The sequence below is a fragment of the Oculina patagonica genome, chromosome 13 (genome assembly GCF_052425735.1).
Source record: "Oculina patagonica isolate OP01 chromosome 13, crgOcupat, whole genome shotgun sequence".
NCBI lineage: Eukaryota > Metazoa > Cnidaria > Anthozoa > Scleractinia > Oculinidae > Oculina > Oculina patagonica.
Window position 1 is genome coordinate 26,573,628 of NC_135770.1, and position 27,647 is coordinate 26,601,274.

The window sequence follows — 27,647 nt, forward strand, 5'->3', positions numbered from 1 at the left end:
GCGCGTGTAGAGGAAAAACAGGACGCGCGCGCTAACATGAGTAATTTCTTCAATCAAAGACTTCGACACATAGCTTATGGGTGGCGCCCCATGCAATGTAGACAGCTTTGAATTGTTATTTTTTTAAACCCTTGATCTTTTTCACTTTTCCTATTTGCTATCTTTTCTCAATAGCGTCCTTTATAATTCCACATTTCCTGATCCCGATAACCTGTGGTATTCCATTTTAATTCTTAGACATTGTCTGAGTGCCAGCTCAAGATAGAAAATTTTCTATCTTGAGCTAGCTCTCGGACAATACCTAAGCATCGGTCCCGTCAAGGCTTGGGCAGTGCTTTGCCCCGTTCACAAAGGTAAGCAGCACCATGCAACTTAGCGTATTTGTTGTAATGTTGCAGGCGTTGACACATGATAACTTCATTTTTTATTTCTGCTTATTACAACGTCATCACAGCGCGCATGGAGTCTAATAGGGGCGTGTCACGATATTCATAGTTTTCTAACATAGAAAAACAAATAAGGAGTAATAAAAACGCAAAAATAACCAACGAAAGATGCCGAGTCAACATTATTTGTTCCAGATTAAAGCTTTGAAGCTTTATTGTAACGCAAATCCCGTGGCAAATGTCACGGTATTTTCTGTAAATTTGTTTGGATTAGCACGAGTTTCTAAACACTTTTGCTCGTCCAAACATATTCACAAAAAAAAACCCTTAAAAGAGTCGGGGCGAGTGAAAAAAACGGACAAGGGGGTGGGTGGGAGTCAGGTCGAAAAGCAAACCCGCCATCTTCACTGGCGTTTTTTAATTCAAGCGCACGCCCACCAAAAGAGCCTGCACTGCAGGATAGAAAATTTTCCAGTGAACCAAAAACTCTTGTTTTAGTTTTTCAGCGCGCGCTTAATTTTGCCACCAGTTGCCACAGATTTGACGCGCGCTCCGTTCAATGGCTTACTCCATTCCACTGATGAACGCAGAGCAATCCCGAGATGTCTGAACTTGTGCAACATTGTCAGGGTCCAAAAAACTCTTCTTTGAAACTTATTCTAATATAAGCGCACTGCACAGTTTTAATCATACTGGTGAGGCAGCAAGTTATGACGTCAGACGCTATTTATGTCATTACCCTTTGTGATGTCATTTAGATTTGTCGTCCTGATTCAACGATGGAGGTCGAATGGTTTGGCGAGAGACGAAATGCTACAGTTGACCACAAGATGTCAAAAACAACGGTCATCCAGTTAGTACAATGTTCAACCAGCTATACTAACTGGATGAATTTTGCTTTTTGACTATAAGATGTCAAAAAACAACGTTCATCCAGCTAGTATAACGACACGAGCGAGGAATGCGAAAAAAATGGAATATAAAAATGAACTCCTTTTGATCTGCATAGGATATGCGGTGGGCCTTGGCAACGTGTGGCTCTTTCCATATTTGTGTTTCAAGAATGGTGGAGGTAACATTACTTATCAAAACTTAAGGCAAAACTTCCACGCGAACTTTACCAACTGACGACGTTTGTTATAAACAAAAATAATTAACACAAATCATTGATATAAAAGCAGGTCTATCTTTCTCACTTTTCCTATTTGCTATTTCTCAACAGCGTCTTTTCTAATTCCATATTTCCTGACCCTGATAACCTGTGGCATTCCATTTTATGTAATCCCACAAGTTATGAGGGTCAGGAAACAATTACAAATTAAAATTTTTATTTTAATTAAAATAACTAAGAAATACTATCTTGTCTGAAGGCCAGCTCAAGATAGAAAATTTTCTATCATGAGCTGGCTCTCGGACAATACCCAAGCATCTTTCCCATCCAAGTTTGGGCAGTGCTTTGCCCGTTCACGAACTTAAGTATAATAGCGACCTTTAGGTTGGGCTACGAGTACGAGTTTTCATGATCAAACCAAACTCATGTGCCTCCTATCAATCACTTATCACATCAATCTTATCTCTAACGTTTTTTTATGTGTAAGTCAACAACAGGAAAGAGTTCTAGTTTGGGAGATATAATTTTCAAAATTCCAAAGTCGTCCTCGGAGTCAAATCTAAAGGTTGGTTTCTCATCACCGAAAAAGCAGTTCTACTTCTAGTTTTACTTCTCACAAAAAATAGTTCATAAGGAGCTATCACGGTGACACGAGATAGCCTAAAGGGCGCTTTGATTTTTAAACAAATTTCATAGTTTTGTACATTATGTGCCTATCACAATTTATATTACAGTAGATGTTTTCATGGTCCGTGGTTATTAGTGAGCATTGAATTAAAAGAGTGTCAAAACATTTAAGCGCCTTTTTTCACATGCCCCCCTATAAGCATAAAATTTACACAAACCATTTACATTAAAACAGGTCTATCTTTCTCACTTTTCCTATTCTCATCTTTTTCCAATAGCGTCTTTTCTAATTCCATATTTCCTGATCCCGATAACCTGTGGTATTCCACTTTAATTCTTAGATATTGTCTCAGGGCCAGCTCAAGATAGCCCGGAGGGGGGGGGGGGTACTCCCTATAATGGCCTATAAGGGGAGGCTCCGCCCGAAAGGGGTACCTTTTTCAGGCTTCGGGTATATAAAAGGGTAGGGATTTCACGAGTTTACGCATATGAAAGGGTACGGAAATCTGTCATCTAGCTATTTAAAAGGGCCTTTAATTAAAATATTTCGAACAGACGCAATTTATGGTTGTAATATTTTAATTCATTAAGCGCTACATAAAAATGACAAGAAAACGTCCTATTTTAAGTCCAGTCATGTCTCTTAGGTATATGAAAGGAGTACCTTTTTTCAGTTAAAAGTATATGAAAGGGGTACAAGGGTAAGGGGTTAGAACTTGGGGCGGAGCCTCCCCGTATAAAACTTTTTTGAGTACCCCCCCCCCCCCCCGGCAAGATAGAAATTTTCTATCTCTACCTGGCTCTCAGACAATGCTTAAGCATCGGTCCCGTCTAAGCTTAGGCAGTGCTGTGCCCCGTTCACAAAGGTATGTCACATAAAGTAGCGCCAACTTAGCATGTGTGTTGTTATGTTGCCGGCGTTGATACATTTCCTTCAATTTACGGGTTTGTTACAAACAGAACTGTCGACACAAACCAATGATTTTTTATAAAACAGGCTTCTCAACAGCGTCTTTCCTAATTCCATATTTCCTGACCCTTATAACCTGTAGTATTCCATTATGGTATCCCACAGGTTATGAGGGTCAGGAAAGGAATTACAAATTAAAATTTTAATACCAAAGAATAACTATGTTGTCTGAGAGCCAGCTCAAGATAAAAAAAAAATTTCAATCTTGAGCTGGCTCTCGGATAATACCTGAGCATCTTTCCCGTCCAAGCTTGGGCAGTGCTTTGCCCCGTTCACGAAGTATAGTAGCATAAAGTAGCGCCAACAGCATGTGTGTTGTAATGTTGCAGGCGTCGATACATCATCACTTCATTATTGATTTCTGTTTATAACGTGATTACAGCGCGCGTGGAGTCTTATAGGAACAGTGTCACAATATTTTAAGTCAATAATAGTTTTCTATAGAAGTTGACAGTTCAGTAAAGTACAAATGTTCGTGGCTAGTCAGACGCGGCGTTTCGTCCCTGCCAAGGGACTCTCTTGAGAGACCTTTCTGCTTTCAATTGACAAAGTCGTTGAGCATCGCGCTCAAAGTCCCGACTGCACGAAACCATGAGTGAAAATTGACAACAGAAGTTGATAGAAATACATGTAACTTTCTTAGATAGAAAAATAATAAAGGAGTAATAAAAACGCGAAAATAACCAAGGATAGCTTCGACTAACGAAGAAGAAGACGGATCCGAACGACAAACTTGAAAACATTGACCATTTTTTTCAAGATACGTTGTTCGTGGTTGTCTCTTGAAGAAGTGTCATGGAATTCTGGAACACAGCTTGCAGTATTGAATTCCAAGCATTACCGCAATTTCTGATGAACAGAATTGCTTACTTAATTGAAGGAAACCTCAAATTAATAGTTTTCAAAGATAGAAAAATACCACTAAATTATAAACCGCAAACAAACAAGGATGTGCTACTGTTTCTGTGAAGAAATATATTATTATTTCCCTTTTTTAGAAAAAATGCCGAGTCAGCATTATATATTCCAGATTAAAGCTTAATTATAACGCAAAACAAGTGGCGAATGTCACGTTTTTATCGCCGAGAAAGCAGTTTCACTTTATTTCTTTTCACAAAAAAATAGTTCATAAGGAACTATCACGGTTACACGAGATAGCCTAAAGGGCACTTTGATTTGTAAACAAATTTTAATAGTTTCTTAATATTATGTTATTGTACACATCAAAATTGATAATGCAGTTGATATTTTCATGGCTTATGGTTTTAAGTGTGCATTGAATTGAAAAAGTATCAGAAAATGTTTTTTTTTTCACATACCCAGCCTTTTAAAAGTAAAACATTCAATTTTAATTACTAGTAATGCATTTCACCATCTGCACCTAATTCTTCAATATTTACACAAAACCTGTCCTGCAGGTTTTCAGTTAATCATAATTAACTAGCTGGCATAACTATAGGGGTTGTCCTTTAAGGTAGATTTGCAAATTGCATTCATAACAGATGCTAAACTGACCTAAGATAAAAAAAACCCTCACAAATTATAGAAAACAAAATTTGATAAAAGTAACAAACAATATTCTAAATGGACCAAAGACTACAGCTTGACAGCTAAATATGCAGTAGAATTCCAATTTCTCGAGCCTCCAGGGAAAACGAATACTAACTAAACTTATTTACAATATACAAGATATTTACAATATTTACATGCACTAGCCTATTTACAATTTACTATTTACAATATCGAGATTTTTGATGGCCTTTAGTTCCCTATTGAAGGAAGCTAAGCTTTCTTTAGCCCTCCAGGCATTGGGCAAATTATTCCACCTTTTTGCGCCAATGTATGAAACTGATTTCAGTTTAAGGTTAGCTTTTGGCTTGGGCAAGACTAGGCAGTTCTGACGTCTCAGGTCATATATACTATACTAAATCATACTCGAACCTTTATATAATGTCATACAGTCAACTCTCTCTAAAACGGACACCAACAGACCGGCTCCAACTGTCTGTTTCAAAAAGGTGTCCCTCTTATTGGGAGTTAAGTTACAGTAAAATGATTGAAAAATGGCAGGGAGGGGAACAGCCCCTGGTGTCCATCTTAAAGAGATGTCCCTCTTATTGGGAGTTGAGTTACATTAAAATGACTGAAAAACGGCAGGGAGGGGACCAATACCACATGTCTTCCTTAAAGAGGTGTCCATCTGATAGAGGTGTCCATAATTTAAGAGAGAGTTGACTGTCCCATATGATTTTATATTCTTGCTGGGTAGGGTATCCACAGTGAACTAGTCGGTCAAATATTTTAAGATATTGTAATACTTGATCCATCCTTCAAGTTAATGTGTACTGAAGTTTAGGAAAGTTGGATTTTCAAGAAGGTTAAATAATGTAATGAATATTAAAACGATTCTAAACAAGACGTCGCTGCAAGGCTAAAATACATTATTGAGCTTTGTAATTAACGCAAACATAGATGTATTAATTCTAGTTAGTTCTCAAGTTAGTTGAGTGTTGCCTTCTGGAGAGCAATCCTTTGTAAAGTTGAAAAGAAACTTGCTGATTATTAAAATTGCTGAAACATATGATTCTCACATCCTCTCATGTTTTTGTCTATTTGAGAAGTTTTTGAGTGTCGAAAAGAACCGTGACTGCCTTGTTTTTGTTGGTGTTTTTGTTTTTATTTACTATACTCTTCACCTATGCAACCAATTTTGTTGCAAAGCCGCAACCAATCACAACTTGATTATGTGTTTCCCTTCCAGTTACCTGTATTTTATTCATGCTCTCATAGGTTATTAAATATGTTGTTTTGATCATAGTAACTATGTTTTGATCAATCGTTGTACTGGTTTTGGTTTTAAAACCCTTGAAACTCCAAGTCAAATCATGATACTGTGTAATTTTTACGTTGATTGGAAGCATTTTGCCCACGTTTTTTTTTTAAGACGCATCTTTGCTTAACCTTCCCGTACACTTGAAACCCAAATAGTATTCAGTGTTTTTGTTTATCCAGATCAGTTGGGATGTCACACAACGCCTCCCCCCCCCCCCCAAAAAAAAAAAAAACCCAAACGAAAGTTTCTTTCGGGGTAGGGGGAGCATTGCGTGACATCCAAAAACCGACACGGCTGCAACTTGAGATAAAGCATTAGTAAACACCATCAAGAGATGACAATTCTAATATGAAGATTTGTTTAACCAATATCTAAACTCAGTTCTTTCTGGGTTTTTTCCCTACATTTTATTTAGCTATTTTTTTCTGGAATGCATACCTTAAGGTTACTATTGTTAGCGGCTACCTTTTCGGGAGGAGCCTCCCAACATCGGCCATTATAAGAAGTCACTCCCCCCCCCCCCCCGGGCTCAGCGCGCGCTTGACTGTTGCCACTGGTTACCACAGAATTGGCGCACGCGCTCCGTTCAGCAGCTAACACAATTCCACTGATGAACGGACAGACGTCCCGAAACGTCAGAACTTTAAAGCAATCTCAGCGTCCGAAACTTTATTTTAAAACTGAACTCTTTATCAGTGGCTCTACACAGTTAATCTTACTGGTGAGGCAGCTTTGTTATGACGTCAGAAGCTATTTATGTCATTACCCTTTGTGATGTCATTTTAATAGATTTACCTTTTCGATTCAACGATGGAAGTCGAATCTTTCGTTGAGAGACGAAATGCTACAGTTGACCACAAGATGTAAAAAAAACAGTACTTAAGAGGTAGTTAAGGCAGAAAAAAACATGGAACCAGACAGAGGCAAGTGAGGAAAAACTTGGCATGCAAACGACGCGCACGGTAAGTGGGTAAAAACAACCAAGCTCTGGGAACTGGCAAGCACGAAAAAAATAAATTCGAAAAGACGGAAAATATCCATTCCGATATTACAAGCGCAAGAATAAAAGTAATCAGTGGCAAGTTTGGAGATGAAAATATATGTTAGTGTATACCGCGAAAAAGCGCGGGAAAACATTGGAACGACAGAAAATGCGAAAAAATATTCAGCGCGGGAAAACATCAATTTCGGTAGAGTAGCAAGTGCGGGAGAACACCCAATCGGCGGCAAGTCAGAACAAAAGTGTTGGCAAGTGCAAAAACATCCACATTGACGAGCGTCAGAACAAATCGATACCAGCAAGCGCGTGTAGAGGAAAAACAGGACGCGCGCGCTAACATGAGTAATTTCTTCAATCAAAGACTTCGACACATAGCTAATGGGTGGCGCCCCATGCAATGTAGACAGCTTTGAATTGTTATTTTTTTAAACCCTTGATCTTTTTCACTTTTCCTATTTGCTATCTTTTCTCAATAGCGTCCTTTATAATTCCACATTTCCTGATCCCGATAACCTGTGGTATTCCATTTTAATTCTTAGACATTGTCTGAGTGCCAGCTCAAGATAGAAAATTTTCTATCTTGAGCTAGCTCTCGGACAATACCTAAGCATCGGTCCCGTCAAGGCTTGGGCAGTGCTTTGCCCCGTTCACAAAGGTAAGCAGCACCATGCAACTTAGCGTATTTGTTGTAATGTTGCAGGCGTTGACACATGATAACTTCATTTTTTATTTCTGCTTATTACAACGTCATCACAGCGCGCATGGAGTCTAATAGGGGCGTGTCACGATATTCATAGTTTTCTAACATAGAAAAACAAATAAGGAGTAATAAAAACGCAAAAATAACCAACGAAAGATGCCGAGTCAACATTATTTGTTCCAGATTAAAGCTTTGAAGCTTTATTGTAACGCAAATCCCGTGGCAAATGTCACGGTATTTTCTGTAAATTTGTTTGGATTAGCACGAGTTTCTAAACACTTTTGCTCGTCCAAACATATTCACAAAAAAAAACCCTTAAAAGAGTCGGGGCGAGTGAAAAAAACGGACAAGGGGGTGGGTGGGAGTCAGGTCGAAAAGCAAACCCGCCATCTTCACTGGCGTTTTTTAATTCAAGCGCACGCCCACCAAAAGAGCCTGCACTGCAGGATAGAAAATTTTCCAGTGAACCAAAAACTCTTGTTTTAGTTTTTCAGCGCGCGCTTAATTTTGCCACCAGTTGCCACAGATTTGACGCGCGCTCCGTTCAATGGCTTACTCCATTCCACTGATGAACGCAGAGCAATCCCGAGATGTCTGAACTTGTGCAACATTGTCAGGGTCCAAAAAACTCTTCTTTGAAACTTATTCTAATATAAGCGCACTGCACAGTTTTAATCATACTGGTGAGGCAGCAAGTTATGACGTCAGACGCTATTTATGTCATTACCCTTTGTGATGTCATTTAGATTTGTCGTCCTGATTCAACGATGGAGGTCGAATGGTTTGGCGAGAGACGAAATGCTACAGTTGACCACAAGATGTCAAAAACAACGGTCATCCAGTTAGTACAATGTTCAACCAGCTATACTAACTGGATGAATTTTGCTTTTTGACTATAAGATGTCAAAAAACAACGTTCATCCAGCTAGTATAACGACACGAGCGAGGAATGCGAAAAAAATGGAATATAAAAATGAACTCCTTTTGATCTGCATAGGATATGCGGTGGGCCTTGGCAACGTGTGGCTCTTTCCATATTTGTGTTTCAAGAATGGTGGAGGTAACATTACTTATCAAAACTTAAGGCAAAACTTCCACGCGAACTTTACCAACTGACGACGTTTGTTATAAACAAAAATAATTAACACAAATCATTGATATAAAAGCAGGTCTATCTTTCTCACTTTTCCTATTTGCTATTTCTCAACAGCGTCTTTTCTAATTCCATATTTCCTGACCCTGATAACCTGTGGCATTCCATTTTATGTAATCCCACAAGTTATCAGGGTCAGGAAAGAATTATAAATTAAACTTTAATTAAACAAATTTAATAGTTCTGTACATTATGCGCATATCACAATATTAGTGAGCATTGAATTAAAAGAGTGTCAAAACATTTAAGCGCCTTTTTTTACATGCCCCCCTATAAGCATAAACAACAATAATTTACACAAACCATTTACATTAAAACAGGTCTATCTTTCTCACTTTTCCTATTCTCGTCTTTTTTTAATAGCGTCTTTTCTAATTCCATAGGGGTACTCCCTATAATGGCCTATACGGGGAGGCTCCGCCCGAAAGGGGTACCTTTTTCAGGCTTCAGGTATATAAAAGGGTAGGGATTTCACGAGTTTAAGTATATGAAAGGATAAAGAAATCTGTCATATGGCTATTCCATATTTCCTGACACTAATAACCTGTGGCATTCCATTTTATGTAATCCCACAAGTTATGAGGGTCAGGAAACAATTACAAATTAAAATTTTTATTTTAATTAAAATAACTAAGAAATACTATCTTGTCTGAAGGCCAGCTCAAGATAGAAAATTTTCTATCATGAGCTGGCTCTCGGACAATACCCAAGCATCTTTCCCATCCAAGCTTGGGCAGTGCTTTGCCCGTTCACGAACTTAAGTATAATAGCGACCTTTAGGTTGGGCTACGAGTACGAGTTTTCATGATCAAACCAAACTCATGTGCCTCCTATCAATCACTTATCACATCAATCTTATCTCTAACGTTTTTTATGTGTAAGTCAACAACAGGAAAGAGTTCTAGTTTGGGAGATATAATTTTCAAAATTCCAAAGTCGTCCTCGGAGTCAAATCTAAAGGTTGGTTTCTCATCACCGAAAAAGCAGTTCTACTTCTAGTTTTACTTCTCACAAAAAATAGTTCATAAGGAGCTATCACGGTGACACGAGATAGCCTAAAGGGCGCTTTGATTTTTAAACAAATTTCATAGTTTTGTACATTATGTGCCTATCACAATTTATATTACAGTAGATGTTTTCATGGTCCGTGGTTATTAGTGAGCATTGAATTAAAAGAGTGTCAAAACATTTAAGCGCCTTTTTTCACATGCCCCCCTATAAGCATAAAATTTACACAAACCATTTACATTAAAACAGGTCTATCTTTCTCACTTTTCCTATTCTCATCTTTTTCCAATAGCGTCTTTTCTAATTCCATATTTCCTGACCCTGATAACCTGTGGTATTCCACTTTAATTCTTAGATATTGTCTCAGGGCCAGCTCAAGATAGAAAATTTTCTTTCTTTATCTGGCTCTCAGACAATGCTTAAGTATCGGTCCCGTCCAAGCTTGGGCAGTGCTGTGCCCCGTTCACAAAGGTATGCCACATAAGGTAGCGCCACATTAGCATGTGTGTTGTTATGTTGCCGGCGTTGATACATTTCCTTCAATTTACGGGTTTGTTACAAACAGAACTGTCGACACAAACCAATGATTTTTTATAAAACAGGCTTCTCAACAGCGTCTTTCCTAATTCCATATTTCCTGACCCTTATAACCTGTAGTATTCCATTATGGTATCCCACAGGTTATGAGGGTCAGGAAAGGAATTACAAATTAAAATTTTAATACCAAAGAATAACTATGTTGTCTGAGAGCCAGCTCAAGATAAAAAAAAAATTTCAATCTTGAGCTGGCTCTCGGATAATACCTGAGCATCTTTCCCGTCCAAGCTTGGGCAGTGCTTTGCCCCGTTCACGAAGTATAGTAGCATAAAGTAGCGCCAACAGCATGTGTGTTGTAATGTTGCAGGCGTCGATACATCATCACTTCATTATTGATTTCTGTTTATAACGTGATTACAGCGCGCGTGGAGTCTTATAGGAACAGTGTCACAATATTTTAAGTCAATAATAGTTTTCAATAGAAGTTGACAGTTCAGTAAATTACAAATGTTCGTGGCTAGTCAGACGCGGCGTTTCGTCCCCGCCAAGGGACTCTCTTGAGAGACCTTTCTGCTTTCAATTGACAAAGTCGTTGAGCATCGCGCTCAAAGTCCCGACTGCACGAAACCATGAGTGAAAATTGACAACAGAAGTTGATAGGAATACATGTAACTTTCTTAGATAGAAAAATAATAAAGGAGTAATAAAAACGCGAAAATAACCAAGGATAGCTTCGACTAACGAAGAAGAAGACGGATCCGAACGACAAACTTGAAAACATTGACCATTTTTTTCAAGATACGTTGTTCGTGGTTGTCTCTTGAAGAAGTGTCATGGAATTCTGGAACACAGCTTGCAGTATTGAATTCCAAGCATTACCGCAATTTCTGATGAACAGAATTGCTTACTTAATTGAAGGAAACCTCAAATTAATAGTTTTCAAAGATAGAAAAATACCACTAAATTATAAACCGCAAACAAACAGGACAGGGGCGGATCCAGGATTTTTCAAAGGGGGGTGGTTTTTATATTTTTTTTTTTTTTTTTTTTTTTTCCTTTTTTTGGGGGGGGGGGGGGGGGGATAGGTTAGTTTTAAATGGTTTGGCGCGGGGGGGGGGGGGCCCCCAAAAAATAATTATAAAGAAAAAAAAAAATTTTTTTTTTTTTTTTTGGGGGGGGGGGACACACCCCCCAAAGGATGTGCTACTGTTTCTGTGAAGAAATATATTATTATTTCCCTTTTTTAGAAAAAATGCCGAGTCAGCATTATATATTCCAGATTAAAGCTTAATTATAACGCAAAACAAGTGGCGAATGTCACGTTTTTTATCGCCGAGAAAGCAGTTTCACTTTATTTCTTTTCACAAAAAAATAGTTCATAAGGAACTATCACGGTTACACGAGATAGCCTAAAGGGCACTTTGATTTGTAAACAAATTTTAATAGTTTCTTAATATTATGTTATTGTACACATCAAAATTGATAATGCAGTTGATATTTTCATGGCTCATGGTTTTAAGTGTGCATTGAATTGAAAAAGTATCAGAAAATGTTTTTTTTTTCACATACCCAGCCTTTTAAAAGTAAAACATTCAATTTTAATTACTAGTAATGCATTTCACCATCTGCACCTAATTCTTCAATATTTACACAAAACCTGTCCTGCAGGTTTTCAGTTAATCATAATTAACTAGCTGGCATAACTATAGGGGTTGTCCTTTAAGGTAGATTTGCAAATTGCATTCATAACAGATGCTAAACTGACCTAAGATAAAAAAAACCCTCACAAATTATAGAAAACAAAATTTGATAAAAGTAACAAACAATATTCTAAATGGACCAAAGACTACAGCTTTTGTTTCACAAGGATTAGAAGGCCTAACATAAATCTCGTACAGGGGGGGCCAGGGGACTTTTTTTGCAGGGGGGGGGGGGGGGCGTAAAAAAATTTAAATAAAACCCCAAAAAAAAAGTGGCCACTTTTTTTTTTTTTTTTCCTTTTTTTTTTTTTTTTAAAAAAAAACTTGACAGCTAAATATGCAGTAGAATTCCAATTTCTCGAGCCTCCAGGGAAAACGAAAAAATTTTTGCTTTGTGAAATCTAGAGGTTTGAGAAATTAGATGTAAATTGCAGAGAACTATATGCAAGGGAAACGAAAATTGGTTCGAGAAATCGGGATTCTACTGTATTGCCATTCTGTCCTGAACTCCCTAGCGAGACCAAAATCTTTAATTTACACCCCTAAGCAAGATGATGAGAATCCCCGTCCCTTTCATAATAGGGTCCCCATCCCAGGATTTGCAGTGCAAAGTGTGATCTATACACTACTAGCTATGCAAATTTGTGGTTCCAGAAAAGGTCCATACTCCCCCACTTAAGGGATTGGAAATTCCTGGGTTTGGGGGGTCTCAAAGGCCAAAACCTTTAAGGAAATGTATGAAGGTCAACTAGAATTTTCAGAGGGAGTGGGGGGGGGGACTTAGGATAATCCCTTCCGTGGGGGAGGTATGGATAATATTTATGGAATTTCACAATTTAAAATAAATTGTATTAAAAATAATATTTCTCAATTTCAATTCAAACGGTCAATTTACAGCATTTGATCCTCAATATAACTATGTACAGTATAAAATTTCTGATTTAATTAATTCTTGAACACAGCCATGTCCAGTTGACGCCACTGAAGTAGGGATGTGATTTGATTTCCTCCACACCATTTACACCAGAACCTAATAATGAGAAGAACACAGTTAAATGCTGAAGAGGTATAAAAACATCAAGTAAATTCAAAATGAAGCAGGTTTTTACAGGAATATGGAGAAATCCAACTGAGTGATATATCAGCACAGGACCCAGGGGGTACCGTATCCAGTAACACGGTTGCCCACCATTTACTGCACCTATTTTTTTTATAATAAACAACTATAACAAATTCTTGATCTGATTGGTCATCAGTAGGCCCCATTGTAGCCCAAATAGGACAGTTTCAACCTCCAAGTTAAGACATTTTGTCGCCAGGGACTTGGAGGGACATTGGAACCAAAGTCGCCAGCCGGTGACTAAATTGAGAAGAAAGATCGAAAGGTGAGCTATTTACAACCTGCGCTTGAGCAGTCGGTGGCCAAATGGCCACTAAGGAAAAAAATAAACTTGGAGGGTTGAGTTTACATGTCATGCTTGTAACTGGACAGCATAAACATGATGCATGTAATTGGACCATATATATCATTTGCGCACACTGTTTATTTTTTGACTGTTACACATGAATAGGTTTTTTTTCTCGTGCATCTCAGTCGTAACAATCAAGATTTACTGGTATAATTTCATTCACCAAGACATTTAACCATCGGTTATGATCAACAATTTTTGTGATAGTTTGGATTAAGTGGCAACATATTTATTTGTAGCTTGTGATAATCAAATCGAAATCCTATTTCCTGGTTGTCCAATTTTGTTAATCACTTGCACGCATACCAAACTGGGCTCTCAGTCCTATTATTATTATTAACCACAGCATGTTATATTAGGTTTTAAGTGCTTGGAAATCAACTTAATTTTCAAAGCAGAGTAGTCGCACACTCAAAAAACACAAAAAAGACAAGTACTCACCCAGTCTCTCTGAGGGTGACACTCTCAGAAGCTATATAATTTTAGAGAAGAAAAAAAATTATAAGGAAGAACCATAGAAAGGTAAAAATTACAGAAGCTTTTTATTAAAGGGGCTACATCACAGGATTTTGCAGATTTTTGGTCTAAACTGTTCTGAAATTAGTGGTAGGCAACTTAACCCATGAAAGACATCACCTTTGAACATCTAAAAGAAGATACAACCTTTATTTGCTGATAGAAATCAAGCTCCGGCTAAAAATATTGATTTTTTTGAAGAGGCGCAGAAACAACTTGAAAAGTAAAGCCTTAATTTTTCAAATTGCAATCCATTTCCATCCGAGCATACTGAAGCCAAAGACACTTGTTGACAGTTTCAGTGCTCTAATATAGCAATTTTTAACAAGAAAATGGACCACTATTTGTAGTTTTTGTATGACAGAAATATAATAGCAATTCAAAAATCTGGGAAAATCTGTAACAAAGTCCCTTTAATTTAATAAGAGTTTCACATTATCAAACATAACATAGCTCAAATTCACTGAGCAACTCATCAGGATACTGTACCTCTCTTAGAAGAGATTTAGCCTCAGGTGAGATTTTATTCGGCAAGTGTAGTTCAGTGTGAGTTTTTATTCCCCATGGATGTGCAGTGGAGAGTGCCTGTAACATCAACAATGATGCAAATTTACCCAAAAAGTTCTTGACCATTCACTATCTAATACACAACATTAACAGAATTCTCTTATATGTTCTAAACAAAGATAAACCATATATCAATATGTTTATAATCAAAAACAGGTTATTAAAAATAAGGTTAAATGCTGTTAAAAAATGACACTTAACGTTTTTGATCAAAATGATCATCTCTAGATCACTCAGAAGATGATCATTTTGATCAAAAACGTTGTGCCTTTTTTACAGCTTTTAACCTTACTTTTAATATATTTTTTTTTCGAAAAATGTACATAGAAACAGGTTAATTTTATGATCTGAAAATACGTGTATCAGCTGCATGTTGCTTATTTTAATAAATTAGTGCATTGGATAAGCCATTTTTTAAATTTTAATTTATGTTTAAATCTTTTTTTTAATTATATTTATTTATGTGCTGTTATCTCAAAAGGAACTTTTGATTATTGTATATGTTTTACATGCCCTTTCGCTTTTCCTGATATTCACTCAATTATTCTATATACGGGTTAGCTGCCTATGCAGATGTTCTTTGGACTAGTCACTCATTCCTCCCCCACAAACACATGGCGTAGAAAAGATTGTGTGACAATTCCAAAAAACGTCTATGTGTAGGAAACTACATATAGGTTTATTGTCTGGTGGACTGTTCCCTGGATTTGAATCTACTGAAAGTAGCAGTGCTTTCATCTTAATCCTAGACATCTCTTAACTGGGAAAGAACTGGGTGCTTCAAGGGAGTGTGTGTTTCTATTGTGTTATAATGCCAATTGGATCATTGTTTGTGAATAAGAAATAACATTTCATCATACCTGTCCTGTGATTATTTCATACAGCAAAACTCCCACACTCCACCAGTCAGCTGCAGCGGTTACTTCCTCAACCTGCCACATCTCTGTGAAAGTAAAGAGAAGATTGCCAATGGCAATTAGTTGAGCAGCGTAATAAAAAAACCTCAAGGCCATCATATTTTATGTACTGTATGTGTCAGGTTTAAGATCAAAGACAGCTACAGTCCTGCAGATTGAATAGGGATGCCCACGGCTCATCAGTACCAGTTACCTACTCAAGCAGGAAGCACCTGCGACTGGATTGTTGCTATTCAGAGATGAGAGGTATATCAGTAAGTAATGGGTAAAGGGGTAGCCAAGGGTGATGAGTAAGTGGAGGGGGGTCAGAGGGGAGGATGATGAGAAAAGAGAGAAACAGGAGGTGGATAGGGAACAGGTAGGGTAGAATAGAAGGACAGGTTGATGATGATGATGATGATAATGACGACGACGATGATGATGATGATGATGATGATGATGATGATGATGATGATGAGGAGGATGACAAAGCTGTTGATGTTGAAGCAGGAGCTGCTGCTGTTGATGATTATGTCAAAGAAGAAGAGGAAGAGGGGAAAGAGGAGGAGGAGGAGGAAGAGGAAGGAGGGACTGAGGAATAACATAGGGGACAATGCCTACCCTTACCCTAAAAACAAGCATCACTTAACTAATAACAGATGCACTTCCTTATTCAAATACCAACTGTTACCTGGAGCACAGTAGAAATGATTCATAGCTGCCTCATCTGGAATATGTTCTGTTTCTTCCCATGAACCAAAATATGTGAGAAGGATATGACCCTCTTCATCGAGAAGCACATTTTTGGGATTCAAGTCTCTGTGAACAAAAAATGATTTCTGATAATAAATAACTTGATAAAATAAAAAATAAAAAACTTGTGGTCATGTCTGTTTTACCAGTTACAGCAAGGCGCCCAAAAGTGTGACCACTTTTAATTTATTCGCATTCTTTCATGCAGATTTAATCCAATCAGAAGTCAACTGCAAGCTATCCACGGCTTTTGATTGGATTAAATCTGCACGAAAGAATTTGAATAAATTAAAAGTAGTCACACTTTTGGGCGCCTTGCTGTAAGACATCATCTGAACTTTGTCACCTATTAATTCACGCCAAATAATATTAATTTTATAACTTGTAAATCAAACTATTTTGTTGGAACCAATAGCCTTTTTCATTTATTTGTTATTGTTTTGTGTTCATGCAATCAGATCTGCCTGCCAAGCCTCGCTCCAGGTTTATTTTTATGTTGTTGTTTGCACATGCTAACAAGGCTTGGTGGGCAAATTAGCAAAAACAAAAAAACAAAAACAAATGAATGAAATAGCAATCTATAAACAATATTATTTTGGTAGCTAGTAAAATACCTGCATATAATTCCTGAAGTATGTAAGTAAGCAACAGCCAGCACAAGCTCTGCTGCCCAAACTCTGGTGTGCTCATCTGGTAAGTACCGGGCTGAAGAAGAGAAATACTCATCTAGTTTCGCAAACAGTGAACTCTTGACACTGGGAGATACTTTCCCACTGCATTTATTAACAGAGTCCTTGTTTACATCATCAACTCCCAGGTTTGCCCCAGAGGTCTTGTTATTATTGCCATTAAGTGGAGTCGTTAGCCTGTCCGAGTAATTATCTTTACAACCTGACACCACCTTTGCAGCAAGCTCGCTATCTTGCATTGTTGAAGAATTGCTAGTCCTGGATTCCAAAGCAGGATTATTTGATAGTTTCTCTCCTTCCAAGGGCATTGCCGCAAATTGAGGTAGAGGTCTAGCGTCTGCTGTATCAACAGTTTTAGTCTGAGTCACACTTGAATCAGATGCAGATTTCTTTAGTTCAGTAGTTTTTCTATTGCCGTTTCTTAAGAGGTAGTCATGTGAATCCTTGTTGCGCTGGTAACAAGAGATATGATCCCACAGTCTTCCTCCTCTAGCATACTCCAACAAAAGATAAATTGTAGTAGCAGTCTCAAAGTACTTGTACAGTCGCACAATGTTTGGATATTTGCCCTGCAATGAAGGTAACAACTAAATCTGACTGAAAAATATCACAAAGTATCTAAGACCGCTGATGTACTTATTATAAAATATGTGCAAAGGAGCCCAACTGTAAATCTTACTGTAGGCATCAGAGACTGTTTTTTACCACTTGTTGGCAGGTACATGTAATTAATTCTTAGAATCATAGGAATGCAATGCGTGCAAACGACTATGTACAGAAAGCGAAGTGTACAGAGAGCTTTGTAGCCTGGCTTTCATTCACAAATGTTTTGTTAATGCAAAACAACATCCAACTACATTCACAGGCAATGCAGAGCCCCACCATGAAAGTATGTATTGCCCACTTAAAAAAAAAAAACAAGACATTGCATGAAATTTGAATCTTATGCCTCTGGATCCAATGTGATGGTCATAAGATTACCATATCTTTTCCTTGATAAAATAATGGTCAGAAATATGTAACATTGTGTATAGGTTGAGGGAATTTTTTTCCATTTTAAAAGAGTTTTTAAATAAAGTTAACTTATCTTACTTGATCTGTTGACAATGGAAAAACAGACTGAAGTAACTATGTATCAGTACATTATTTTGTACTTACGTAAAGACGTCTCACAGATTTTCTTCTCTGACACTCACTACCTTGAGAGTTCTGATGTGTTCGTGTTGGCCCTGACTTGCAAAGAGCCTAAAAACACAGACAATAAAATAAACAAGTGGCAACAAATAACAATACAAAAAACTAATATATATGTTGTGGTTTAATTTTTTCTTTGGTTTAAAAATTTTTCAAACCAGTTTGATTTTTATTTCCCTTTGTTTCAGATTATGTTTATGAACATAAGACAATGAAGAATAAAAATCAAACTGGTTTGAAATATTTTAAACCAAAGAAAAAATTAAACCACAACATATACACTGTCGTGCAGTCAGGGCACAAAAACATAACATTCAAAAATTTAAGGGGAGTACTCAAAGATAAACCTGATAGGAAGATGCAATTTGATCTGTTATTTTTTTGGCTGTAATAGTCTAAGATTTTTTTTTATTTTTATATAATAAGCTTAGTTCTTTATAATGATGATTCTGTAATTGCAGGGAGGGGGGTGGTTGTTGTGGGGGTGGATGGGTGAAGGGGTTGAAAAGACATCGTAAAAGTTTGGGTATTTTGTTGTAAAATCACTGCTGCCTATAAAATTGCACATCCCAATCTGTTTCTTCTTTGTGCCCCCCACTGGCCACAGCCAATTACAAACCTTGACAACAAAAGTTTCCCCATTGTGGATATTTTCAACCAGGATCACCTACAAATCCAAGCAAAACAAAGCATTCACCCTTACTAGAGATCATAGTTATAGAGCAGTTTTCGTCTGAGTATTGCAAAACCAAAACTAGTTAAAAATAATTATTCTGGCCAATCACAAAGGACACAGATAATCTAGTGAACCAATCAAAACTCAAATCAAATACACGTCATATATGTAGTGGTGTAAAGTATGGGAAAATACATTTGAGTGAGTTACATTTGATTTTGGTTTACTTCTGATAGTCAAGGACTTGATGCATGCGAGTTTTTAAAACCAATCATTAAGCGTAGCAATGCAAACCAAAGCTGATGCGAATTACTATCCACACTCGAGTGAAAATTATACTATAAAATGACTTGAAGTTTTATTAGCAATCTGCTGTCAAATGAATACTGAACAATTAATAAACAAACCTTGCCAACAATTCCCATGACTTTCAAGTCTGCAAGTGTGAGATCCTTGAATCTTTGTAGATCATCAGATTTGCATAAATCGCCAGCATGTAATGGAGAAGAATCCTACAAAAATCAAATAATCCTAAATGACAAGATAAACCCTGCAGCTTCTAATTGGGGAATTGGTGACATGCCTTTCAATAACAATCAAGCTCTGCTTAGTCAATCGTAGCATTTTTTTGCTGCCATCAATAATCTTAGCACACTTCTCAGAAAATTGAAGTTCACTTCAACATTCGATCATTTCCAATTAGCTTAAATTTTTAATTTCATCAATCATCATCTGATGTTGAAAATTAATGGTGTGTCTGGGGCAGGGTTGGAAATTAGCGCTCGCCCACTCGCCCAGGGGGGTGTGAAGACTATCAGGGATCACTTGCCTGGTTTGGCGAGTACCATTTGCAATATATTATTGAAAGTAGGCGGAACTTTTACTTTCCACTTTAAAATAATCTACACTGTTCATAAGCCGATAGCTTACCAACATTTTGAAATCACCATCAAAGCTATTTGCGTGCAAACTACAGGTATTTAGGAATACATATCAGATTAAACTGTGTTTCAACTTTCGATGGAAGTGTGCTCACGGTTTTATCATGGAGTAAGGTCTATTTTCGGTGACTTAAATTCATTTAAGAAATAGGCTTAGATTGCAGTCTGTATCGTGATCAACCACTACGGTGGCACAGTGAGTATCAAACGTGCTTAAAAATTTAAGTTGTACATTTTATTATTTGTGGGGGGAGGGGGGCTTTTTTTTTCTTTTTTAATGGAGGAGACTGGGTGAGTAAAAACTGATCTGGGCGAGTGCAATTTGAAGGTCACTCGCTCAGATGGCGAGTGCTTCGAAATTTTAGTTTCCAACCCTGCTGGGGTATGTGTCTGGTCCGTCAGTTGATTGCTGTTTAGCTGCTGTAATTGTGCATTCTAATAAGTCACCTGTGAATAATTTCTAAATAACAGGTCAGTATTAACTCACTTGCTCGGATTTCTCTGGAGAATCACTGACAACAAGGTAGGCATTGTAAAGAGCTTCAGCTTTCAAGAGATATTGAGCTGTCTTACGCCTCACTGCTTCACGTCTCTTTACATCCTTTTCTCCTGCAAAACAAAATTATCAAAACTCAGTATTGCTTCAATGAGGAACAGGAGCCTAGTTAAGTGAAAGGAGGCTTTAGGTAGGAAAAAATCACAATGCTGGAACACTGTGATCAACATCTCATCTCAAGGCTCACAGTCTGGCTCACAGTAAATTGTCACGTTTTGCGTAATGTATAATTTCATTTACAAAACACAAGAGAAAGTGTGTTTCACCACATTTCCAAACACCCTAAAGAGAGGCAAAAAGACAACATGCGTATTTGGTGGTGTCTGGAAATGTGATGAAACACTATCTCGAGTATTTTATACTAGTAATACGTGACTCGCAGGGCCTCGCGAAGCTCTGGGTTATTGTTGCCTAGTAACGGACAAAATACAGCAGACAGAATAGAAACAGAAACTGAACAACAACGAACTGCACGATTACAGAGATGTCGACAAAATACAGCAGACATAATACAAACAGAAACTGAACAACAACGAACTGCACGATTACAGAGACTTCGACAAAATGCAGCAGACAGAATACAAACAGAAACTGAACAACAACGAACTGCACGATTACAGAGACTTCGACAAAATACAGCAGACAGAATACAAACAGAAACTGAACGACAACGAACTGCACGATTACAGACCCAGCAGTTTATAGCCTGAATAGGCGTTCAGGGAGTATTATGTGGAAATCAGTGTTATTTTAATCCGAAAAGAAAAACGATAAAAATGAAAGGCTCAGGTTTCGAACCCACAAAAAAAATAATAGTAAAAAAAAAACCCTAGTCGGATTCGAACCCCCGCCCTCAGTCCCGAAGATCTGATTTCAAGTTCGACGCCTCACACCATTAGGCCACCAGCGCGCGGCCGTGTGATGTCATTTCCGCCAGACACCAAGCTCACAAATTAATATATATGACCGTAATCTCCACACGAGATTTCATCTCGTCTGAGCCCTTTGAGGGACAAAATTATACACCCCGCTACACTCGGCCTTCGGCCTCGCTTCGCGAGGAATCACCGGTATCTTCTTGACTAAAACTAAAACTAAGGAGTAAAAGGAAACATAAAGTTGTAAAAATCTATGCCAATAACTAAGATCACATTTCCAGACAAAGGAACAAAGACTGGACTTGGAAGAGCGACAGAAGTCAAGCCCACAGGATTGAACAGTCTAGGAAAAAAACATACACTGCGACACAATTTTAAGCCAGCTGACACACTACCGATATTAAGAATGCACATTAGCTGCAGAACTGTATGACATAAATATACCTTGAACACCACTCAACAGAAGACCAACACAAGTCTTATACAAACTGAATGCCTCTTCATATTTGCCATTAACTTCACATTCTAGTGCCTTGTGAATCGTATGTCCTGCGGCATACAAATAGTCACTCTCTTTAGGATGAATGTAGATATCTGCCAGATCAGAGAGTGTTCTCTGCCTTGTTACTCTCTTTCCTGAGTCACTAGAACTTGTGAATGACTGTTTGTCCTCTGTTGTACCAACAGAACTTGAGTCCTTTACCTCAGAAGATTCTGTTTTACCAGGAAAATGCGCTGAGTCTGATGTCTCGTCAAGATGCGTTTTTGACCACTGATTCTCATCATGTCTATGAGCATCTGATGAAGAAGTTTCTGAAGTGCCTGTTATATCTTGTTGCAAAGAAAGATCATCAGTGGAATCCGAACAGGGATAGCGAGAAGAATCATTGTCTTCTTGGTTTGACAATTCATACTCAGAAAATGCTTGTGGAAAACTCAGCTCCTCTGAATCAGCTTCAGATGCAAGTACTTCCAAGTCCTCTCCTTCACTGCAAATAGAAATTGCTCGAACAAGCCAATTTGGAGGCTCGGCACTGCTGGCGCGATCCTCTTTCTCAGAAATGTCCAATTCATTGTCTAAACTTCCATCAAGATCATGTGTAAAAACATCATCAGGTTCTTCATCATTGTTTTCATTAGCCCCTTCATTTGACTGCCTGGTTAAATCTGCACTTTCCTCGCTTTCACTGCCGGCTGGTGGCATTGTTTCACGTTCATTTTCCTCCTCATCTGAGCTGAGGTTGTCAAGGCCTTCAGTCAGAGAAGGCTGCTTACAGAGCCACACACCACCAAGGGTAGATGCATCTTCAAGATTATCACCTGAAGAAAAAGTAAGATAGCTTAAACACAACTGTTTAGAGTTTGAAGCAAAATCATTAAATGACGCTGAGTATTAAGTGTGATTGATCTCAAACAGCATAAGACTACAAAAAGTCCCTTTTCATTTCCTAGTCCATCTAGTGCAAAGCAAAAAAATGCTCAGAAAAATGTATGGAAAATCTTGGACTGAGATGTGCCCCTTGCCGCTAGATTTTCCAGGGCCATTTTTCCTCTCACATTTATTTGGTTCATGCTCAGTAGACTAAGAAAATAAAGGGACTACTCATAGTCTACAAACAGTACAAGCATGCATCCTGGACTTGCAGTATGTGCCATCTGTCATGTACAAACATCTCAAACTACAGGAAAGATTCTAGAGAAAACAAGACATGAATTTTGACTACTTAATTGTAGAGCATGTAAATTAAAGCTAACAACCTATGCAAGTTTAAGGGTTTCCAACAAATGGAAAACTTAATACCAGTACTTCTGAAGCTAGGCATCAACAGTTTGTTTTGCATGTACAGTGTACATAGCCTTCTGCAGCTGCAGCTGTCATTCTTTTTAACTGTTTTTATTACTCTATTTTATTAACTATTCATTTTTTTTTTCAACCCAGGACCCATGTTGATAGCAGTTTTTATAACTGAAATGGTCATCTTGTATAAATATGTTTTAATTATTATTATTATTATTATTATTATTATTATTATTATTATTATTATTATTATTATTATTATTAATAATATTTGTTATTATGATTCTTAACACAAGTGGAAATATTCCTTTTATAAATGTAGGTTAATTGTCTTCATGTTCACTGGATGATGTTCCAGTCTTCTATGCTAATAATTGACATTCAATGCTGGAAGTCTCACCATTCTCTCTGCTTGAGGTACCTGAAGAAGATGGAGATTGCCTGTCATTTTGGACAGCACTGCCACCACATGCATCTAATTCCTTCACAGTAGAGCCTTCTCTGAAGCTCTCTCCTTCTGTGTCAGATGAGCTGCCCTCTCTGCTTGCCATACTGTCACTGCCAATTGGACTATCAGGGAATCCCCCCTGAAATATGAATTTAAAGTATTAAGATTTGTGAATAATACTTTGACCATATTTAATTTATTACCTGTTCTTTCATTGGATAAGTAAAGTATTTTGCATGACACCATGTTAACATGTCACACGTTCTTGTCCCCAGAGTCCTCCATCCGTCTAGAAGGATCGTGGACTCTGGGGACAAGAATGTTTCTCACTCTGTCTGCTTAGACTATACAAACATATAAAGACATTTTTTTTATTATTTTTATAACAAATTTATTTTGAAGTACTTCTTATAGGAGTAATGAGGATACAAGAGTTAACTATTCTTGGTTTTCATGTTACGTCATAAAATTCTGAAATCAAAATTCACTAGGCCTGCTAAATTTTCATTGTCATTAGGCGAAAGATAAACTTAAAATATATATTTTTTTGCAAATTTCCAGATCGATAGTGTCATTCGTTTTTAAAACAGAGCATTTTGAATATTTGAGTTCTCCGTCGTATGTGACATCAAGCTGAGTGCCGTGACAAAGCTGTTTTGTTTGAAAAAAAGGCCTTTCCTTTCCATTTTGTGCAGATTAAACATTTCAGATACAATAAGTGATGTTTATGTGAAAATGTACTAGCTCTTAAGCCAAGGATAGCCGCTGTTGTAAACAGAATTGAGTTCCAGATGGTTTCTCTGATATCACAGCGGCCATAACTGTGTCCCTCGGAAGGACACAGTTATGGCGTCTCCATACTAAGCTTTATAAATTTGCATGGAAAGGTTCGGAAAACAACTCGCGAACGGTACACCGCACAGACCCGAAACTTGGAAAAATTGTTTATCTATTTATCAGCTATAAATTAAAATTTGAAATTCATAGCTTCTGTAGTTGAATGGTTTCCGAATTTATTTTTTGATTGTGTGTCAGTGAAAACCAGCAATTAGAATTCTTAAATATAAGGAACATGCAATAAAAACTCCATCAGAGAATGCAGATTTCTTGTTAATTAAAAGTATATATTAAATATTATCTACCTCAAAGAACTTTACAAATGGTTGGCTTGTAAACAGATCTGGAATGCTTCCAGCAAATGTCAAAAGTTCCAAAGCTGCTTTTCTCCTTTCTTCAATTACTGGCTCATCAAAACGACCTGCAATCGCATTGGCAAAAAGAATTTAAAAGCACTGCCTTTAAAAGGGATAAAATGTTAAACACGTATTGTTATGATTAACATGTAACATGTATTTCATGATACTTCCCAAATTTATTCAATGCACAATGTCAGAACTTAGAGATATCTCAACCAATTTGCATCGGGAATGTTTGATTCTTTGTAGTAACACTCTACTAGTTGTGTTCCACAATAATTTTGAGCTTAACCATTATTAAATCTTTCATGGAATTCTCTACAATATGGGTGAAAAACTGATCATAGTTTTACACTTTAAGGGCAAATCAAGAGCTCTCCCTCATTTGGCCCAGAGAATTGACTATGAGAAATGAAGAAAATTCCTGTGTTTGTGCAACTCTCACCCTTTTACTCTCTGGTGACCATTGCTCCCATTTTAGTCCAGGTTAAAATCTCAGTAAGACTATACAATTAAAAACTCCAACATTAGTTTTTTTTTAAAACTCAGTTTTCATGACCATGTACAGAGTACCTAGCTAATGACTTATCGTATTCAAATACAGTGGCATGACATACCAAAGAACTTTGCCTTTGGAAATGGAGGGAATTCTTCTTCCTTGGAGTGTTTCTGGATATAGATCTTTGCAAGCTCCTGATGCAGCTTCTTGAAGTCACTGAATCGTCTCCACACAGCTATCTGTATAAACAATCACTTAATTATAATTCTAATACAGTGGAAATAAATGAACATTTTAACTAGTACAATTCTTACATTAGTGGTGGAAGTTTATTGAATAAGATGTTTATGTCATGGGGACTGACAGATATTTGACATGGTCTACTGGAAATATGCGAACCTGATTAATTCTTTGATTACTGACTATTCACTAAAAAAACACAATCAAGTAGATATTGCTTTTAAAGGGAAAATTATTAAAAATTATAGGTTATGGGCTGTTGTATCTTTCATGTGTGCACAAGCCTGTTCCAGGCTCTCGGTTTGTGGGGAAGAACGAAAAAAGCGGGCGAGCGAGAAAAAGACGAGGCTGGGGAACGTGTTTTCCTTGCTTGCCCACTTTTTCTGCTCTTCCCCACAAAGTGAGAGCCTGGAACATGCTACATTTATGTGTACACTAAAACAGAAACATTTGGTTTATGTAAGAGATTACCAACTCAGCTGAATCTTGATAACTATTTGCTCATAGAAAAGTATGGTTTGGGCATACAGTTGTAGTCTAATTGTTAAAATTTTTCATGTATGTCAAAAACACAGCCATTAGCTACAACCCATATGCAGGGTTTTTAAAACAAGCTGGCAACCACTAAAGTTCCACCAGCTACTTGAATGTATGTCGCTGGTTACTCTGGTTATAGAAATCATCTTGTGACAAACAAGCTTGGTGACACAGCTGCCTACTCTTCCAATTGCTGAAGCCTACTTCAAAACATTTTAAGACCCCTGTATAGGATAGAGGTAAGTAAGGCCTGCTCCAATCCTAAGGATCAGACAAGCCAGAATACCCATCAGGGCGGTACCAGTGCTTAATGAAGTAAATATGAAGTAACTATACATATTGCCTGCAACCTGCAGAAAAATTATAGAGCAGTTTTCACTTGAGTGTCGAAAGTAATTCGTGTTTACTTTTGTTTTGCATTACTACGCTTGGTTATTGGTTTAAAAATCTCGCGCCACTGTCTTAGCCAATCAAAACTAAAACCAAAACCAATCGTGACTTGCTCACGAGTGTTTTCCCGTGCTTCGTGCTTGCGACATGTATCTGCTTCGAGTTTTGATTGGCTCTGTGGAAAGTCTGTGTCAGTTTGTGATTGGCCAGAGTAATTACTTTGCTTTTGGTTTTACGACATTCAAATGAAAACTGCTTAACCTGCCACGTAGCAATTGCCGGGTTGCAACCACATGACAACGCGGCCATATTGGTGGACAAGACAATAAAATTTTTTTCGCAGAATTTGCATGATAAAAGAGTTAGTTCCCAGGGGAGGGAAATGCTTTGTTCTTGTCCACCAGCATGGTCGCAGTGACGTCAGCTGCAACTCAGCAATGTAATGGAAAAAAACGCTTGGCTCCTCCAATCCATTGGATTGAAACAGATGTTACTTTTCTTTAACAAACAAACCTCAGTTGCTCCCTCAGGAAACTCCTTCTGAAAAACCTATAAAAAAAGAAATTATTGTAATTTTCAACACTAATAAAACCATAACACTGTTTCCTAAAAAAACGAACATTAGACATGAACTTTAATATTGAGAGCTTGAAACCTGTGCGTGTACAAGTTAAGACAGTTGTTTTATCTACTAAGGGTACATGTACGTCCTTATTAAAATAAAAGAAACCTGTATCGGTCTGATAAGTCCACAAGGCTAGCCCACACTATCATGCAGCTGTGAGTGCGATAACAAATACAGTTCACAAGAAGAGCTATTTTAAGACATTTGACACCTGGATCAATAAAGTGCCCGCTCGGCTAACAACATTGACATCGATTGAAAGAAAAAAAGGTTGAAATTTATTTGAAAGCGGCTTACGCTTAACTTATAACACGGCTAAAAGATCGTAAAAATTCTATCCAAGGAAATGCGCGTAGACAATGCGTACTTAAAGTATTTAAGCGCGAATGTCTTCTAAAATATTTGGTGCAATATCAGTATTTGAATTGGTATGAGATTGTAATATATTGAACGCTAATAGCTGGTATGACGTAAAATAGTCAAATTATGAAGGAGAAAATTGTTGGGTTTCGTTACCTTGGAAGTGACTTTATACAAAGTATGACCGGCATAAGCTCTTCTCGGGTCCGATACATTGAACAGTCGGACCCAATGGTCATCCATTTGCGCCATTCCAGGATATTATTTCCGGATAATATCATGTCAAGAGATAAGTGAATCCTCCGCCATCTTGAACTCAATCTCTCTAGTTCCCAGACCTCAGCCTCGCTGTCATGAAAGAAAAAGTTTCCTCACCCTTCCCCAGACAGACCAC

At 37.6% G+C, this 27,647-nt stretch overlaps 1 protein-coding gene across 3 annotated transcripts; it reads right to left on the reverse strand.

Annotated features, from left to right (window-relative positions):
* Nucleotides 1-4,359: 4,359 nt before the first annotated feature.
* LOC144636264 (ribosomal protein S6 kinase-like 1) lies at nucleotides 4,360-27,636 on the reverse strand. 3 transcript variants are annotated; one of them, XR_013567497.1, is made up of 17 exons: nucleotides 27,410-27,636; nucleotides 26,782-26,817; nucleotides 25,220-25,340; nucleotides 24,549-24,664; nucleotides 23,359-23,545; nucleotides 21,605-22,480; nucleotides 20,214-20,335; nucleotides 19,193-19,297; nucleotides 18,729-18,776; nucleotides 18,074-18,160; nucleotides 16,841-17,484; nucleotides 16,165-16,292; nucleotides 15,438-15,520; nucleotides 14,500-14,595; nucleotides 13,936-13,966; nucleotides 12,390-13,055; nucleotides 4,360-4,737 (listed from the first exon to the last, which is right to left on the reverse strand). XR_013567497.1 is itself a non-coding variant. In XM_078495429.1 (16 exons), the coding sequence occupies exons 1-16, from the start codon at nucleotides 27,503-27,505 to the stop codon at nucleotides 12,967-12,969; spliced, it is 2,844 nt and encodes a 947-aa protein (XP_078351555.1). In that variant the 5' UTR covers nucleotides 27,506-27,636; the 3' UTR covers nucleotides 12,324-12,966. The 3 variants fall into 3 exon arrangements, 2 of the variants coding, with proteins under 2 accessions (XP_078351555.1, XP_078351554.1); XM_078495429.1 differs by lacking the exon at nucleotides 4,360-4,737 and having other exon boundaries at nucleotides 12,324-13,055; nucleotides 23,380-23,545; XM_078495428.1 differs by lacking the exon at nucleotides 4,360-4,737 and having other exon boundaries at nucleotides 12,324-13,055.
* Between the last annotated feature and the right edge of the window lie 11 nt (nucleotides 27,637-27,647).